Below are 17692 nucleotides of genomic sequence, written 5' to 3'. Positions count from 1 at the left end.
CTGAGTTTGCCTATGCCTGAACTAGATGGACTAAGTCTCTGACCATGCAAAGCAGCTTCTATCAGATACCCATCTCCCTACTAGGCATATGCATTATTATTATTATTATTATTATTATTATTATTATTATTATTAATTTCCTGTGGCAATTTACAAACTATAAAAACAGCTAGAAACACGTTTTTAAAATTGCTTTTACAAATAGTACCCCCCCAAAAGGTGAGGACAGTTTAAAAACAATACACGATTGGGTTCCAGGTCATTGCGCACATCAGTGGTTGGGCATAGGCCCATTCCACCACTCTTGCTCCCTTCTGTGGTCAAAAATTATGCGCATCAATTGGACATTCTCAGAATGGCCGCTGCCTGTAATTAAGAAATAATAGGAAAAAACCTTAAATAGGGGAGGAACTGAAAAGCAGCCCAGCGTAGAATAAGCATGCTCATTGGGCAAAGAATGCCGATTGTCCTGAATCAATGGGATTCGAATTACAAGAAAGGAGATTCCAAGCAAACGTTAGGAAGAACTTCCTGGTGCAAGAACTGCAGTCCTGATCCAATGAGCGACCTTGGAAGGTGGGTTCCTCTGAGGTTTTTAAACAGAGGTTGGATGGCCATCTGCCAGGGATTCTTTAGCTGTGATTCCTGTGTTCCAGGGGGTTGGACTAGATGACCCTTAGGATCCCTTTCCAACCCTACACTTCTATATGACTGCTGAGGTGGGGGACAGGAAACTGGGGTGGCGAATTGAGTATCCTGGAGAGGAGTGTGTCCAGATGACTGAAACTCTGAACATGAGCACTCCTCGTTGCCGTGATTTGTTCTAGGTTTCCCTTCAGTTTTAACAATCCTCAGTTTTAGTGGCCCTGAGCCTCACACTCATATGTAAACATGTGCCCAAGTCTGGCACTCCAGACAGTCACCTTGCAATATATACAGCTTCTGCCCTTGCAATCCATTCCGATCTTTTCACAACATCCAACTACCTCATTTCCCAACATGCGTTGACCAGACCTAAGCTTGAGCTCATAGGATCATAGAATCATAGAGTTGGAAGAGACCACAAGGGCCACCCAGTCCAACCCCCTGCCAAGCAGGAAACACCATCAAAGCATTCTTGACATATGGCTGTCAAGCCTCTGCTTAAAGACCTCCAAAGAAGGAGACTCCACCACACTCCTTGGTAGCAAATTCCACTGCCGAACAGCTCTTACTGTCAGGAAGTTCTTCCTAATGTTTAGGTGGAATCTTCTTTCTTGTAGTTTGAATCCATTGCTCCGTGTCCGCTTCTCTGGAGCAGCAGAAAACAACCTTTCTCCCTCCTCTACATGACGTCCTTTTAAATATTTGAACATTGGCTATCATATCACCCCTTAATCTTCTCTTCTCCTGGCTAAACATACCCAGCTCCCTAAGCTGTTCCTCATAAGGCATCGTTTCCAGGCCTTTGACCATTTTGGTTGCCCTCCTCTGGACACGTTCCAGCTTGTCAGTATCCTTCTCGAACTGTGGTGCCCAGAACTGGACACAGTACTCCAGGTGAGGTCTGACCAGAGCAGAATACAGTGGTACTATTACTTCCCTTGATCTAGATGCTATACTCCTATTGAACAGCTCTTTGAAGACTGTTAAGACCGTTGGCTGAAACGATAATGAAACTTAAGGCTTATTCCTCTGAGCAAACAAACCCATCCTGAGTACAGGCTTACATGTGGCCATCATGGCGTTATGAGGTTAACGAAAAAAACAATCTACAGGAAGTTACTCAAGAAGGAATCGGTGAAGGAAGAAGAGGTTGCCTTTCCATCTACTGCCCCCTACTGGTTTGGGAAACTCCCAACAAAATGGAAAAGATGGCTGGTATACAAAACGTGATCCATGAATAAATGTCTTTCATATTTAAATGGACGTTGGTGATGGAGACAGGGGTGGGGATGATGCATAACGCAGAGGGGACAAGCAATAAGAGCAGGCAGTTTACCTGCAGGACCAGTTGCTGCCAGGCGGTTGCCAGGGGCTGAGCACTGCCAATGTTGCACATGGTCACTCGGTCGGAGGGCTGATTGGCGCGTTCGAGTTGCAAGGAGACATTGCGCCGCTCTTCTTCGAGGGCCCGGGTGAGGCGCTCAAAACGAGCCTCTTGCTCCTTAACGGATGCCAAAATGCTGGCAGCAGACCTGATATCATAGTCCTCCATGACTGGGCTCAGACTGTCTTGCCTGTTCACTGATATGGGCCAATGACAAAGGTCAGGGAAAAGGGTGAGGGAAAGGAGACACAGGTCAGAGGTCAGGAATGAAAAGGAAAAGGAAAAACGGCACAGGTTAATTAGTCCGCGGCATCATATTTATGCTCAAAAGCAAAGGGCTGGATCCAGCTAAGTTCTAATCAGACTGAAAATTAAGTTCTAATCAGAACAGATGCATTGAAATTAATGGGCTTATCTTCGGGCACATTCACACCATACGCCGAAAGCACTGCGATACCACTTTAAACTGCCATGGCATATCCCAAAGAAATCTGGGAGCTGTAGTTTCTTAACGGTGTTGAGAGCTGCTAGGAGACCCCTATTAACTTCATGGAGCTGTGATCCCCAGATTTCCCTGACAAACTACAGTTCCCAGTTTCATATGTAGTGGACTTGTAAAAGGGTAAAAGGGTATTGGGAAGCGATCCATAATGAATTGGAGGGAGGGTGTTTAAAAGTACTTTCCCAAGAAACCAGAGTCCTTTCTGTTGGAGATAATTCAAACTGAAATTCCCAGGTGTCAGGAAAGGTTATTTATGTATGCCACTACTGCGGCCCGTGTTATGTTAGCCCCAAAATGGAAAACGAGCGAGGTCCTAACCAAAGAAGAGTGGCAACTTAAGTTGATAGAATCTGTGCAGCTTGCAGACTTAACATATAGAATAAGAGAACAAGAAGAACATAGAGAAGACTGGAAAAGGTTTATTGAATATATGGAGGAAAATTGTGTTTATTTGAAAACGTGGGCAGCATTAAGATAAATTCAAAAGTGTAAAAAAGTTATGATGGATGTAATAATGGAATACTAAATGGTATAGTTTCTGTAAAATATGTAGGGATTTCTGGTATGTAAAATGAACCATGGGGCCAGATGTTACCTAGTGTTTAAAGTAGCATCATAATGCTTTAAACATATGATGTGAACATGTCCTTAGTCATGTCCAATGATTTCAATGTGTCTTCTCTGATTAGCACTGGATAAAAACCCAAGGTGATGGTTGTTTTGTTCATATCGTTTAGAAAAGGTTTGATTTCCAGAAACTTACTTAATGGCATTGCACCAAATCTTCTTTTTCTTTTTTTAAAGACTATGTACACCTTGAACAGAATTTAGATTTATCTCAACAGGCACTGGTCCTGTCCCCCCCCCCCCCAAGCTTTCTGTCTGACAAGTGATTCTCACACTTTTCATGAAAGTAATTTCACTATGCAAACAATAATGTACTTTTAAGAATACATTAACTTCCCATTTTCTTCTCTTTCCCCCTCTCCCACCAACTTCCAGCCAACCAATTATTTCTATAGCTTTCATTCACATCTGATGCCTTTGCTTTTCATAGATGGACCAGAATTAACTCTTTTAAGCTACAAAAGCACCGCACCAGAGGACTGCTAGCGGCAAGATGAAGCTTCAAGGTTGGCTGAGACTTGCTGCGACTTCCCAAGGCTGAGCTGCTCTAACACATGTTTTCATATACGGCATGTTTACAATAGGGGGTTCTTTCACCGGAAGCTTCCCCATGCAAAAAGAACCAAAAAACATCATGTCCACCTACAGATCAGTGCATGTTATATTTGCACAAACATGTATGGCTTGGGCATCGCACAAAACTGGGAGTGGATGTGTTTTGAGATCTGCTCTGAGGGTTGGCCAACCCTACAAGGGCCACAGAGGTGGGCGTGGCCAAAGTGATTAAGGAGCATTGCTTTGTGCACACAGAACACAGGCAGGAAGGGCCAGCACACCCATGAGGCATGTTGAGGAGGTTGCCTCAGGTCAGCAGGCTCTGGAGAGCTAGGTGGTACACAGCCTCGGTCCAGTATACCTGAAGGAGCGTCTCCACCTCCATCGCTCTGCCCGGACAATGAGGTCCAGCGCCGAGGGCCTTCTGGCGGTTCCCTCGCTGCGAGAAGCCAAGTTACAGGGAACCAGGCAGAGGGCTTTCTCGGTAGTGGCACCCGCCCTGTGGAATGACCTTCCACCAGATGTCAAAAAGAAAAATAACTACCAGAATTTTAGAGGACATCTGAAGGCAGCCCTGTTTAGGGAAGCTTTTAATTTTTAAGAAATTAGTGTATTCTAATATTTCTGTTGGAAGCCGCCCAGAGTGGCTGAGGAATAAATAATTATTATTATTATTATTATTATTATTATTATTATTATTATTGGAGGGGCAGTGTGGCTGCAGTCCCTGCCCACTCAGATGCCACCCAGTTGTCCCTTGCCATCCCACTGCCAGGGCCACCTCTCCCAACAGTTGGAGGTCTGCAGAGGAGGAAGAGGAGGCAAGGGTTGCTATGAGGGGGTGGGGGCATCTTTTTCCAGCCCCCCCTTTTGCCTGGAGTGGCAAAACATCCTAAGCCAGCCCTGGGCAGGCAAATGAACATGCAAAGAAGCAAAAACACAGGCAGGCAGGGGGGGGAATATGTTATGTCCAATTTTCTATTGGTTCTCCCAGGAAGTGACAGTTGAACTCTTAGCCAATACAAAATGACGCATTTGGTAGCCAAATTTTCTCTGGCAGCTAAAGAAGTTTCGCTCCAGTCGTGGTGACGCATTGTGAGTTCGAATTTTTATGCTGTAAGTTACAGACTTGTGTGTTGTTTGATTTTAGAGGAATGTCTTGCTTTCTGCTGTGAAGGCCTTTGGCTCAACACAATAAGTTGAATTGATTGGCAGGCAGGTATAGACATGCACACATATTCAAGACAATCCCGCACAGACTCTTCTTCCAGTAAGCAGAGGGGTGTGTGTGTCCCCCCACATTGCAGCCCTGGGAAGAGAGGAGACTTTTCTCTCTGCCTAGCCCAGCTAGCCCAGCACTGCAACGGGAAAGAAAGCGTTCCCCTTCTTTCTTCTCAGTCTGGTGTGGTACCATTGCAAGACAGCTTTGGAGTTCAAGAATTCATAAATCTTGATTAAGGAAAGGAAACAAGAAGCCATGTCCCACTGTCCTTCCTTTTTCCTGTGTCTCCGAGTCCTTGTGGAAATGGTCACACAGCAGAGGGAGAAGACGTGCTATTGCAAGCTAAGAAGAGGCTCCCTATTTTGGCCAAGGTTGATGGGCTGCTAAAGGTGGCTTTCTAGTGTTATGTGAACGAGCATCTGACTCGTGCACCCCCTCCTCCAGGAGCATGGAAGAAGCATCTCCTTCCTAGCTGAAATTAACCAGAGTTTATTGGTGCATTTGAACTGAGGGGCTCTGGTTAGTTTAAACTATGGTTTAAGCTTCCCGCTAGGCACCTGGCTGGACGCTGTGAGAACAGGATGCTGCAGCACTAGATGGAGGTCTTATGTTCTTAAGATCAGCCACAGCTTCATGCTTCAATAAAGCATAAACAAACCAGAGTTTCCTCCAATTCAGACTTAACAAGATGCTGCTGTTAGCTGAAAGGGGCAAAAGGATGCTTCTGATATCTTTCCTGAAGTCTTGGCAGAAAATAGGGAAGGTGGGAGTGTGGGAGCCCAAAGCTCAAAACTGCTCATTCACATAATTCAAGAGGAATAAATCCTCGTGAACAGGCTCAAATGCAGCTTGCTAGCAATGTGTGATGGTCAACCAAATTTTTGATAAATTCCTTCTTGTGCTGTCTGCCTGGTGGGGCCAGCTCCAGGTTTGAGGCAGCCCAAAGTAGGGTTTCTCCAATGTGGACAGGCTCTCCTAAATTCAAGGTGTGGTGTTTTGCCTTGAAGCATGGCACACTTTCTTTCTTTCTTTCTTTCTTTCTTTCTTTCTTTCTTTCTTTCTTTCTTTCTTTCTTTCTTTCTTTCTTTCTTTCTCTTTCTTTCTTTGCAAAAAATCTACAAATGTATTTGAAAATATTCACATGCTACAGCACTTACACCAGGAGCCGCTAGCTCACTAGCCCTTATTGAGGGGATAACAGCCCAATGTACACTGCAAAACGTGACAGGTGTCGTAAATAAGACAATTGACATACTGCAGAGAGGCTAAGCATGATTCCATGCACACAAACCCTGACATCAAAAGGCGATAGCGAAAGAGAAAGATACAGCCATTCCCGTTATCAAGACTATTTGGGGGTAGGGTGCGGGAGTTGGAATTCTGCACAAATGTGAGGTATACAATTCACCTTCTGAAGAATCTCAGAAAAAAGTTCCTAGCCATTATGAACACCCCCCCCCCTACTATGCTTAAATGGTTGCATGCCATGTCTGCTGAAAATCTCAGACGCAGAGGAAGTGCTGAATAGATTTTCACCTGCCAGAGGGATGGCCTTCAGAGCCAATCCTCAACTCCTTTCCGCATCCCAGCAGCATAAAATCTCAAAATTGATGTGCGCCTGAATATTTCATGGAGGTCACAAAGCCCAGCTTTGCTGGTTGCAGAATTTTTAGTCTAACGGTCTCTTAAGATTAGAGGGAGGTGAATTCCGGTTGTGACCCTCTTGTTGGTTTCCTTAAAGCAAAGAGAAATCTGGGGAGCAGAATGACAAGGTAAGCCTGCTGGAGACAGGCATGATCTTGGCACGCTCTTTCACATCTCATTAGCAGATCGTCTGCATGCACAAGCTAATCAGCAAAGGATTGTCACAAGCTGGAAGAGGCAATTCATGCAGCAGCCTGCTTTGAAACATGGTTAAGCAGAGGACACTGTGGCCATCGACTCCCGCAAAGGAAATGTAGGGGCTGCTGAGTATATCAAATGATTTGGAAGAAAGCAAGGAGCCGCACAAAGGAATATCTTTCTGATCCCTCTTCAAAGGAATGTCAGCGGAACCACAGAAAGGATTGGTGCATAATCCTCACCTGCACAGAGGCGCAGGGTGAAAATTAACTTTGCCTTGACCCGGCAAGGGCGCATAGTTGCTGCAAAGTGAAATGGCTCCTACAAAATGACACTATATCTGTACAGAGATGGCTGGGCGCTTTAACTGAGGCACTTTTCTCTGAAGTTGCAAAAGAAAAAAGAATGGGATCCTGTAGCTTTGGCAAAAGCTGATGGTATACATGGAAGAAACACAGGGAGCTTCACACACACATGGAGGCATATGGAGCTCCACTGAAGAGTGCGGAGCTTCACTCAGAATACGGACAGCAAAATCAGACAGAGCAAAGTCCGTCACCCAGAGTACAGGAAAAGGCAACATGAGCATCTTGTATTGGACTTCTGGGATGAACTGGGGTTCCTGATGTGGTTGGACCACTTCTGTGGCCTGCATGCTCTGTGCATGCCTGACAGTCTCATGTCCTGGGAGTCTCAAAATCTATCAACAAAAAATTCCGGAGCTTCCTTTACATTGTCAGCACTCTTCTGTTTTAAAATCCATCAAGTCTCTAGTGCATGTGGTTGCATGAAGAAGAGGAAACAATTATAAGACATCTTCTAGATTTCCCTCCTGTTTTACACCTGCATGTTGTGTCCCATTGCTCATCTCACAATCCCCAGCCAGAAATGTTATACACTATACTGTAATTGCATTTGTGGTTTAAAGGGAGCCCAGTCAAAACAGGAAAAAACCCTTTTTCAGTTGTTATTGCTTCCATGCATTTTTTGTGATGACGGTTAAAAGGACCATTTCAGTTGCAGGTTTAGGGCCATAGACTTTCTGCCTCAAATTACTGATTTGCACATATTTGTAAAATTTTGTTTAAAATAAAAGATGGGGGTGTTGTCTGCATTGGGATCTTGGTGGGGTGGAGGAGAACGTCAACATTCCCGCTGTGATTCAATTACTCTCCTGAAGGTAGGGTCAATGGGCCTGACACCCATAAAAGTGTGCATACAGAAGACCATGGGTTCAATCCCCAACATCTCTAGGTAGGGCTGGGAAAGACTCCCTTCCTGAAACCCAGCCAATGCCATGGATTGAACCTGCATGCAAAGCAGATGCTCTGAGCTCCAAAACATCTAGAGGGAACCAGCATGGAGAAGGTTGATCTAAGCAGGCATCCCCAAACTGCGGCCCTCCAGATGTTTTGGCCTACAAACTCCCATGATACCTAGCTAACAGGACCAGTGGTCAGGGATGATGGGAATTGTAGTCCAAAACATATGGAGGGCCGAAGTTTGCCAAAGATGCCTGATCTAAGCCCAGCAATGCCTACTCTGACTGGCAGCAAATCTCCTAGCAAAGGATGTGCTCTACCTGTGAGCTACAGCTTTGCTGGTCTACAGGCTAGAATTAGGATGCAGAGACCCCTGGCAGAAGCCCATTCGTGCTGCATCTATCCCCAGTGTTACATCTCTGCTCAAAATGCTGCAGTGTTATCTAGGGGCTCCATTCACTTCCTACCACCTTTCCTCATAGAGTCCCGGTGCTGACGTGAACAGCTACAACCTCTCTTCTATTTCTAGGCTGGCATCGGAATCAGAGGACGCTTACCTGACCAAGCCTTTGACCTGCAGCTCCTTTTGTCCTCCATCACAAAAAGGAGAAAGGAGGAGACTTTTCGGGCTCTAATGCTGACCGACTAAGTAGCAACCCCAGATCCTTTTTATAGTATGCAGAAATAAAAGGCCTTTAGGGAGGAATGGCACCCCCTCCCCTTCCAGAAATCTCTCTTCTGTCTACTGGAGGCAGAGCAGAGAAACCTCTCTCCCTCCACTCCCCATCAACATGAGCTTATGTGGCTCCCCTCCCTCTTTTCCTACATCTTACAATAGGGCCCTTGATGCTGCTTTATAGATTCTACACTGCTGGGTGCTTTTTTGAAGCCTGCATAGCTCTGTAGCCGTGAGGCATGGAGAGACTTGGGTTATGGCTGGCTATCCAGGAGGAATCCCAGATATTTCTGCTCCATTGCCCATTTAAAAGACTGAAGCTGTACAGGGTCTCTCTCTCTCTGCTACCAACCCCCACACCCAGACTTCTACCAGGGCCAATGGGAGGCTAAACCCACAGGCTCCACTATCTTCGTGCATCTGAGCGTATTAAACGCACTATGGCAGCTCTCAATTGTAAGCAGGGGCTAAGAACAGAGACGGGTGTTGGTGGGGAATAGCCACCTCCCCACTCAGGACCTCTTTAAGTGCTCATGAAGAATTCAGGAACCACTGAGGCCTGTTTCAGATGCCACTTACAGTTCCTTGCAAATTAAGGCATCCATTAAAGGAACTCCGAGAATTCTCGTTTTCAAGGAGCACCGCAAGGCCTTTTGTTTCGTTGCTGTGTCCTTTTGTGCTTTGCAGTGCCCGAGTCTTTAGTGGAGATTGAAAAAGCAGAGATTAAAGCTAGGGTGTCTAGACAATGGCGTAATGGGCAATACAAAAAAGGGGGTCATAGGATTCCATTCTGGAACGGGGGTCTTTCCCTTGGATTGCTCATCATTCAATCCAAGCCAAGGTGAGCCTGGAGGAGGGAGGCCTTATGTGTTTGGCTGAGAGGGGGGGAGCTTATCTCTCCATGCTCTGTAAAAAGAGGCACATTGCTTTGCAGCACAGAAGCATCCTTCCACTTGCTCCGAAAGATGCTTGGTATTTGATTGATTGATTGATTGATTGCATTATTATCCCACCTTTTTCCTCCCAAGAGCTCAAGGTGGCATGCATGCTTCTCCCCCTACTCAATTAAACCCCACAACAACTCTGTGAGGTAGGTTGGGTTGAGAGGCAGTGACTGGCTCAAGGTCACCTCGTCAGCTCCGTGGTTGAGTGGGCATTTGAACCCTCATCTCCTAAGTCCTAGTCCAACACTCTAAACATACACCACACTCATTTCCAGTGTGATCACATGTGTGAACATGCTCCATGTGATCAAATGCATGTGGACAAGGAGGGGGAAACAGGTGGGTGACCTGGAGCTAGGCTGAAGCCGGGGAACAGAGATCTGGATCCAGGATTCCCTTCTGCCTTCTTCCCTCCTGGGGAAAGGAAAAAGAGGGTGTCAACTGGGGGGGGGAGGGAGCAGAGTCAGAAGCGGGGGGTGCAACCTGGTGGCCAAGAACCGGAAGCGCTCCCATCTCTGGGAACAGACGCAGCTTCCCTGATACAGTGAATGTCTGCATGCTCAGCAGTCTTGCAAGACACAAGAGTCTTGCGAGTGAATGTGCCTTGCCCTATCTTTAACAGCCTGCCAGGTGGGCATGCCACCCCACTGGGACAACTCCATTGCTTCTGTGCAGTTCTGATCTTCTTGCACTGATCTTGGATTACTTCTTAGACTTGGACTGTTGCTTCGCCTCGCCTTTCCTGTCGTTTGGCTGGAGTGTATCACCTGTCATTGTGGGTGTATGTCTTCTCTGTCTCATTAAAGATCTCTTCCTTACTCTCAAGTGAGAGCATCGGTTGTCATGGGCTGGACAGTTGTGAGAGAAAGCGAAAGTGTGTGTTGGAGAGAAATTGTTGGGGTCGAGGGCAAACTGCACTCCTCATTCCTTCCATACAGCCTCAGTTAACCGAATCTCCCAATTTTTATCCAGCTACAGTGCCGATTCATGAAGTTCGAATGGGCTGCCATTTGCAAATTTGCCGCCGTTTGCAGTAAAAATGGGATTGAAAAACACCACCCATAAACAAAACTGGTGATAGATGAACACTTGCCGCAGAAAGTCAAAAGATTATCCAGATCTTGCATAATTTTTATTCCCTACCCATCACTGCAGGATGCAACCTTCCTGAGAGTCTCTGGGAGAGGAGCATTTTAGTGAAGCACTTTTGGTCAGTCAACAATGAGGGCCAGAGACTTAATCTGAATAGCAAATTAACCATTATTTCAAGCTGTGCACAAAAGCAAGAAAATAGACCATGGGGTGGTATCCAACTAAGTTCTACTTAGAGTATACCCACTGAAATTAAAGGGCCTGAGTTAGCCACAGAATTGTTGAGTTGGAAGCCACCCCGAGGGTCAACTAGTCCAACTCCCTGCAATACAGAAATCATAGCTAAAGATTTCCTGAAAAATGATCATTGAAGCTCAGCTAAAAAACTTCCAATGAAGGTCCTCCACCTTCCTAGGTAGCCCATTCCACTGATGAACAGCTCTTACCATCAGTACGTTGTTCCTAACATTTATTCAGAATCTCCTTTCTTGTGATTTGAATCCATTGGTTAGGGTCCTGCCCTGTGGAACAGCTGAAAACAAGCTTGCTCCACCCACCATGGGACATCCCTTCAGATATTTGAAGGTGATTCTCATATCACTTCTCGGTCCTCCCTTCTCCAGGCTAAACATACCCAATTCTTTCAACTATTACTCATAAGGCTTGGTTTCCAGGCCCTTTCTCATCTTGGCCACTCTCCTCTGTACACATTCCAGCTTGTCAATGTCCTTAAATTGTTGATTAGCTTCCATGGGTCTACACTGAGAAGGTCTAGCATTGAGTATAACCTCTGGAATATTTTTGCAGGGTGTAGAGTTGTGCACTTGAAAGAGTTTCTTGAAGAGGAATGACCAAAGACAGCATCCTCTTTGCAATGAAATTGATAGCTCATGGAGCAGGTTAGATGTGATGGCACAGTAATCAAATGGCATTCAAGGGCATGTGATTTCTCATGCAGATTTGGAAAGCATGCACTGAAAACCAGGCAATACACACCCAATAAGATTAGGAACGTCTCTGTGTCAATGAAGCTGGGGCATCGCACTTTAAAAGTTAGAGGAAAGTAAACCCATAGAAGGCCTCAAGCTGAATCAACTGCAAGAGAAGAGAGGAGGAGAGAAGAAAAGTTAGTTCTAGAGGGGTTAGTAACTGGAGTGTTCTATTTTTGTAGACACAGTGATGGGGAGAAATTAAATCCAATTGTATTTAAAGGGCGGACCTACCTGATTTGCACTTTCCAAAATGCGTGAACCATAGCAAAACTACCCTTCAAAATTCACAGATCCAAGATTTTGCAATGCAGTTCTCCAGCCACATAGCATGATGCAAAAATGCACACGTTAAAATGCATGTATTAAGAAAATTAAGATCCAAGAAGTATTAGGGAAAGCTGCTTTGCAAAAGTGTGTATTTTAGGCACAACTACATAAAAAGCTGTGTGTATTAGGAGAAATTCACACTAAAATGCTTGTGAATTTTTATGAGGACTTAAAAATAATAATCACGAACTGATAAGAAAATGTGGAGAACTGAACTTAAGAATGGAAAAATGAGAAACCAAGAGAAAGTAAGATATGTCCATCCCTAGCTACACCTAAACTTTTTTTCCTTGCAACCATGTGGACTAGAGATATACTTTCAGTCAATAACTACCTAATTCTGCTATAAAACTCAGCCAGGTGCTCCTGGACCTCGCTGAAACAACTTGAATGCTCAGTCTCAACTGCTGGACCACTGTCCATGGTCCTGTAACCACACCATTATGTTCCTCCAAGGTGCTGACGTTTGTCTTGACTGACAGTGCCTTGCTCTCCTGCCTAAAGAACCAGGAACGTCTGCCCTCCCCTTGGGGGAATTCTCTCTTTGATAGTGGGTATCCTATCCCTGTGGATCATGGCATGGGGGACCTTTCACAGCTGACAATTAGGATGCACATGTTGCTGCTGCTATACAGGACTAAGAGTCTGTTTGTTCCTTGCTGATGCAATATCAGGGCTCTGAGTCTGGCATTCTCCACCTTGTCTCACCTCAGTTGGTCCTGTATACAGCCTGAAGCCTACCGTACACCCAGCCTGAGATCTGCCTTGCCTCGTTTCACCCGAGCAGGATGCTTCCTCCACGCAACTACCCTAGCTCTGGTTGGCCAACTTCCAATCTGGCTCGTTGTCCACCATCCCATGCCAACAAAAAGCAACACACAAAGAAGGTGATTTCAATGTAAGCGCAAGAGTGGCAGGCACAGCGTGCTGGTGTCAGAGGAAACAAAAATGGGGCTGGTTAGGAGGTTTTGTTCAGCGCGAAGAAAAAGAAAAGCAACCTGAGAAACAAAGAGCTCAGCCAAGGAGGAAATGAGAGCGAAAGGAAATGCCATCCAGAAAAAGAAATGCTCCCTAACTAGACATTCCTTTCAGAAGGAATTCTGGAATCATTTAAAGCTTCAACTGTACGGGTAGGTCAATGAAAGTTGTGCCTCAGCAGGGGGAGAAAAAAAAGGACAGGAAAGAATAACACTTCAATGTGAGATTACAACTGCTGATTTTAGAAATTAGGCAGCCTCCACCGAGCCCTCGGTGATTCCATGAGCTGGAATTTAATATTCACAATGCTAAGAAAACTGGGAGTCCCACAGTGTTTTTAAATTAACCATTAGCTTAATAAAACTCAGGTTCCAAGAACAAAATAGCAAAGTGATAATTCACCAAAAAAAAAAGTCACATATGCCAAACAAACTGGCAATATGGAGACGTGCAAAGCATGCCTCTCTTATGCAGAACACAAGGGGAGCCCCACTGAATCAGGCCCTCTCGACCAGCACCCTGTTCTCACAATGGCGCACCAGATGCTTGTGGCAAATCCACAAGCAGGATTCGAGCACAAGAATCCGCTCCCCTCCTGTCGTTTCCAGCAACTGGTATTCAGAAGCATTGCTGCTTTCGGCTGTGAAGGTAGAGCAGAGCCATTGTAAAAGCAAGCGGGGTTGCGGAGGTTAACACGGGCAATATAAGCCCAGGGTTGTCTTTTTCAGAGCGGAAGTGATGTCACGGTGCTCTGGGGAACTGATGAATGAAGTGATAAGGAGGCTTACAAATTTTGCTTGTGACAGATTAGCATGGAAGAAGTCAGCAAATGAGGAATATCATCAAGCAGAGGATAGGTATGGAAATTGTTTATTACGGTTGTAAACCAGTTCCAACAGCACATTCACAAAAATAAAATCTGGATTTATAAACAATATACAGCAAACCACTTAGGACTTAAAATTGAATTAAACAGACGTATGAGAACCTAAAAGTTTAAAATTTGAAATACCATACAGGTTGGCCCTATCACCCTGGAGGCTCCCTTTGACTATTTTCCCCACAGGCTAATTTGTTCTGGGAGGGTAGACTGCGTCTGCAAATCTGCGTGCAGAATCTGGCGATCGACCAGGTCGTCTTTTGATCTGTTCCTAAGAGGAGGGCATTTAATTTAGACTTCTCTGGAAGGTCAGCAAATCGCTCCAGTAGGGAGGCAATGGTGTCTCTGCCTAAAGAATAAATATCTAAAGAATAAATGTTCGGGGCTTCCTATTTCCCCTAGTGGGCAGGTACACAGTCTCTGGTTGTATGGGACTTTTCCAAAGCATCCTTCCAGAACAGGTGATGGTAACGCCGAGCTTCGGGCAAGAGTAAAGGCCCTTCTTGCGTTTCTGGATTCGAGCAGAGGATAGGTAATTCTTTCCTCCTGCTGAGGAGAAAATGATTTGTCTCCTGCTGAGATGAAGTGAGAGGAGTTTCTTGCCACACTGAGTCCTCCGAGTCTGAGGATAGCAGTACCACATCATCCGGGGGGGGGCGGGGGCGAGGTGACATTGGCCCCACAGGATCCTCTAGGGCAGCCACACTTCTGGGTTTCATCCTGCACACCCTTCCCTTTCCGGTTTGGAATCCTCCAACTCCTCCCCTTTGCCAACCTGGTGCCTATTTTGCCTCAGGCTGATGAAAGCTGCAGCCTAAACGTGGGGGGGGGCACCACGGGGCTAATAAAGGCCACTTTCTAAGAAGATTGTAACCTCCAGCGTCATACAATGTTACCTTGGGTTACAAACACTTCAGATTACAGACTCCGCTAACCTAGAAGTAGTACCTCGGGTTAAGAACTTTACCTCAGGATGAGAACAGAAATCGCGCAGTGACGGTGCGGTGGCAGCGGGAGGCCCCGTTAGCTAAAGTGGTACCTCAGGTTAAGAACAGTTTTGGGTTAAGAATGGACCCCCAGAGAAAGGTTGTGGAAGATGAATATGAAGTTTACCATGTGTAATGTGCTGAAAGAAAATATGATGTAGATGATGTATAAGTGGTATCTTACACCGGTAAAGTTAGCTAAGATTGATCATAAACAGGATAATAAATGTTGGAAATGTAAGCATGTGGAAGGAACCTTTTACCATATGTGGTGGACATGCCCCCAAGTAAAGAGCTTCTGGGGTAAGATTTATAATGAACTGAAGAAAGTGTTGAAAAGTGTTAAGAAACCGGAAGCCTTTTTACTTGGGATAATTAGAGAGGAATTACCCAAGACAGATATTACGTGGGTTTTTTTGTATGCCACAACAGCAGCTAGAATTGTATTAGCAAGGAATTGGAAAACTGAAGACATGCCTACGGTGGACGATTGGCAGAAGAAGCTGATAGAATTCATGGAACTGTCCGAGCTGACTGGGAGACTCCGGGACCAGGGGGAAGAATCGGTGGAAGAAGATTGGAAGAAATTTAAAGTTTATTTAGAGAAGAATTGTAAGATTAGCAGTATTTAGCTACAGATATGGAAGTAAGAGGAGGTTGTAGAAGAGTGTTAGTTAAGTGTATTGTGTATTAAGCTTTAGTTAAGTATTATTATGGTATTGAATTTTTAAGATTTAATTAGAATAGATTTATATTTTAAGATAAGTATAAGAGATTTATTGTATTGATAAGGTATTAAGAGTATTAACAGAGTTAAATAATTATTTAAAAGACTGGAATCAAGATCTGGAAAGTATTAAGGAAGTGATATGTAGAAACGTAGTTGGGAGGGAATGGAGGAAGTCGACAAAGATATGGAATATAAGATTGATTGGAAACATTTTTGTTTTTGTTGCAATGTTGATATTTTGTTATGTTGTGTATGTATTGTGTTCTTCTTGTTCTGTTTTTTATGTTGTTTGTTGAAAAAAATCAATCAATCAATATATATGTAAAAGAACAGACCCCCAGAATGAATTAAGTTCGTTACCAGAGGTACCTCTGTATTTTGAAGTCACTGGCATTTACAGCACCATGCCATTTGGAGACTTTCCCTCCTGCCCCCAGCGAAAGAAAAGACAAAAAAAAATCCACTAGTTTTCCTTGTCTCTATTTCTGAGCCATCAAGAGCTGCATGAAATAAGTATAAATCAGGCCCAGCTCCCCATTAATCCTCTCCCCATCAGCTCAGCGCTGTCAACATGCCAATATCCTTCGCTTCATAGTCACCGGACCAGCTCTCTCAGTCAGGGTGCTGGGGCTCTCGCCTAATCCAAATGTAATTATTATTTTTTCTTCTTATTTTGAAATAAGGCTGAAGACAAGGTTTCAAGGGCTCTGCTGAAAATTAAAGGCACTCCGCATCTGCTAAAATGCATTTGTTCCCTAATTTTGTGATTCTCTATTAAACAAACAAGCAAAACACAATTAAGCTAATTCAGTGCTGTTTGTTCATCACCATCATTATTATTACTGCTCAGTGGTCTGTTATTTTCTGGGAAAACACATCCTTTTTTAAAAAAAAATATATTTTATTTTATTCATCAGCATCAAGCCAAAGCATATTGTAAAGGAAAACAGAGCCAAATTAGTACAAATAACTGGATCGGAAGAGGTGGCGCATAAACTGAAAGGTGGAATCAGAATCGAAAACAATTATATCCTCCTCATCATAATCTAACAAAAAAAATCTTCACTGGAACTGGGCGATATGCCCACTCTGTTAATATTGAAACCAAATAACAAATTAAGAAAACCTTTAAGCCAACTAGAGACATTTATAAGAGGGCAGTAGAGTACCTTGGTTTTCGAACAGCTTAGTTATCGAACATTTTGGCTCCCGAACACCACAAACCTGGAAGTGACTGTTCTAGTTTGCGAACTACTTTTGGAAGCCAAACGTCCAATGGGGCTTCCGCTGCTTCTGATTGGCTGCAGGAAAAACGGATTATTCCCCCCCCCCCCGGTTTACTTACCGGCTGGGGGAGGCTCCTTCTGCACATGTCTGGAGTCTCTAGACATGCGCAGAAGCGATTTCTGGTGCAGCGGCCACTTTGGAACTGGGCGGAGCATGCTCAGAAGCGACTTTCGATGCTGCTCCGCCCAGTTCCAAAATGGCGGCAGCGCTACTTCCGGTCTGCCGATCCTTTATTTTCCCAGCAGGAACTTGGCATGTATGAGCAGTTTGTCAATGGGTGCCTCTGGGCTGCCACTCTTTTGCAGGAGCAATTCAAGCACAACCTGCAGGTTTAGGCCTGCACAAGTAAAGTGCATTAAAGTGCTCTTGTGACCCTAGATCAGGCACCCCCAAACTTGGCCCTCCAGCTGTTTTGGGACTACAACTCCCACAAAGAAATCAAAACAGATGCTCAGTAATACCCCCAACATGGTCTAACCTCAATTTAAGCCTCATGCAAGCAAAACAAGACAAATGCTTGTCTGGAGGACCCTAAAGTCTTTCCTCAATGTGACACCCAGAACCAGGCACACTGAATTTCTGAGCTGCTTCCCAAGCTAAGCAATCCAATGTAGTTATGATGAGTGATTTTGGATTAACTCCAGAGATTATCGGTTTGGGCCTTGATGGGAAGTTAGAAGGCTATGGCAATGATTTCTTGATTCTTTGTACTCCGATTATAGAATTGAGCCCAGAGGCTTCAGGAGAGGAAAGAAAACAAT

The 17692-nt window shown here is 44.8% G+C and overlaps 1 protein-coding gene across 16 annotated transcripts in view; it reads right to left on the bottom strand.

Annotated features, from left to right (window-relative positions):
- The window catches only part of ARVCF (ARVCF delta catenin family member), a 552351-nt gene that overhangs the window by 296904 nt on the left and 237755 nt on the right, over positions 1–17692 (bottom strand). For all 16 annotated transcript variants that reach the window (XM_035098127.3, XM_035098131.3, XM_035098129.3 and 13 more), the window contains exons 4-5: positions 11748–11846; positions 1982–2226 (exon numbers count right to left, since the gene is read on the bottom strand). In XM_035098127.3, coding sequence (XP_034954018.1) covers positions 1982–2197 — 216 coding nt within the window. In that variant the 5' untranslated portion in view covers positions 2198–2226; positions 11748–11846. The remainder of the gene's footprint in view (positions 1–1981; positions 2227–11747; positions 11847–17692) is intronic.

Source organism: Zootoca vivipara, chromosome 16 (genome assembly GCF_965207765.1).
Source record: "Zootoca vivipara chromosome 16, rZooViv2.hap1.1, whole genome shotgun sequence".
Taxonomy (NCBI): Eukaryota; Metazoa; Chordata; class Lepidosauria; order Squamata; family Lacertidae; genus Zootoca; species Zootoca vivipara.
Note: the sequence above shows the minus strand (reverse complement) of the source record. Positions and strands in the feature narration are given on the sequence as shown.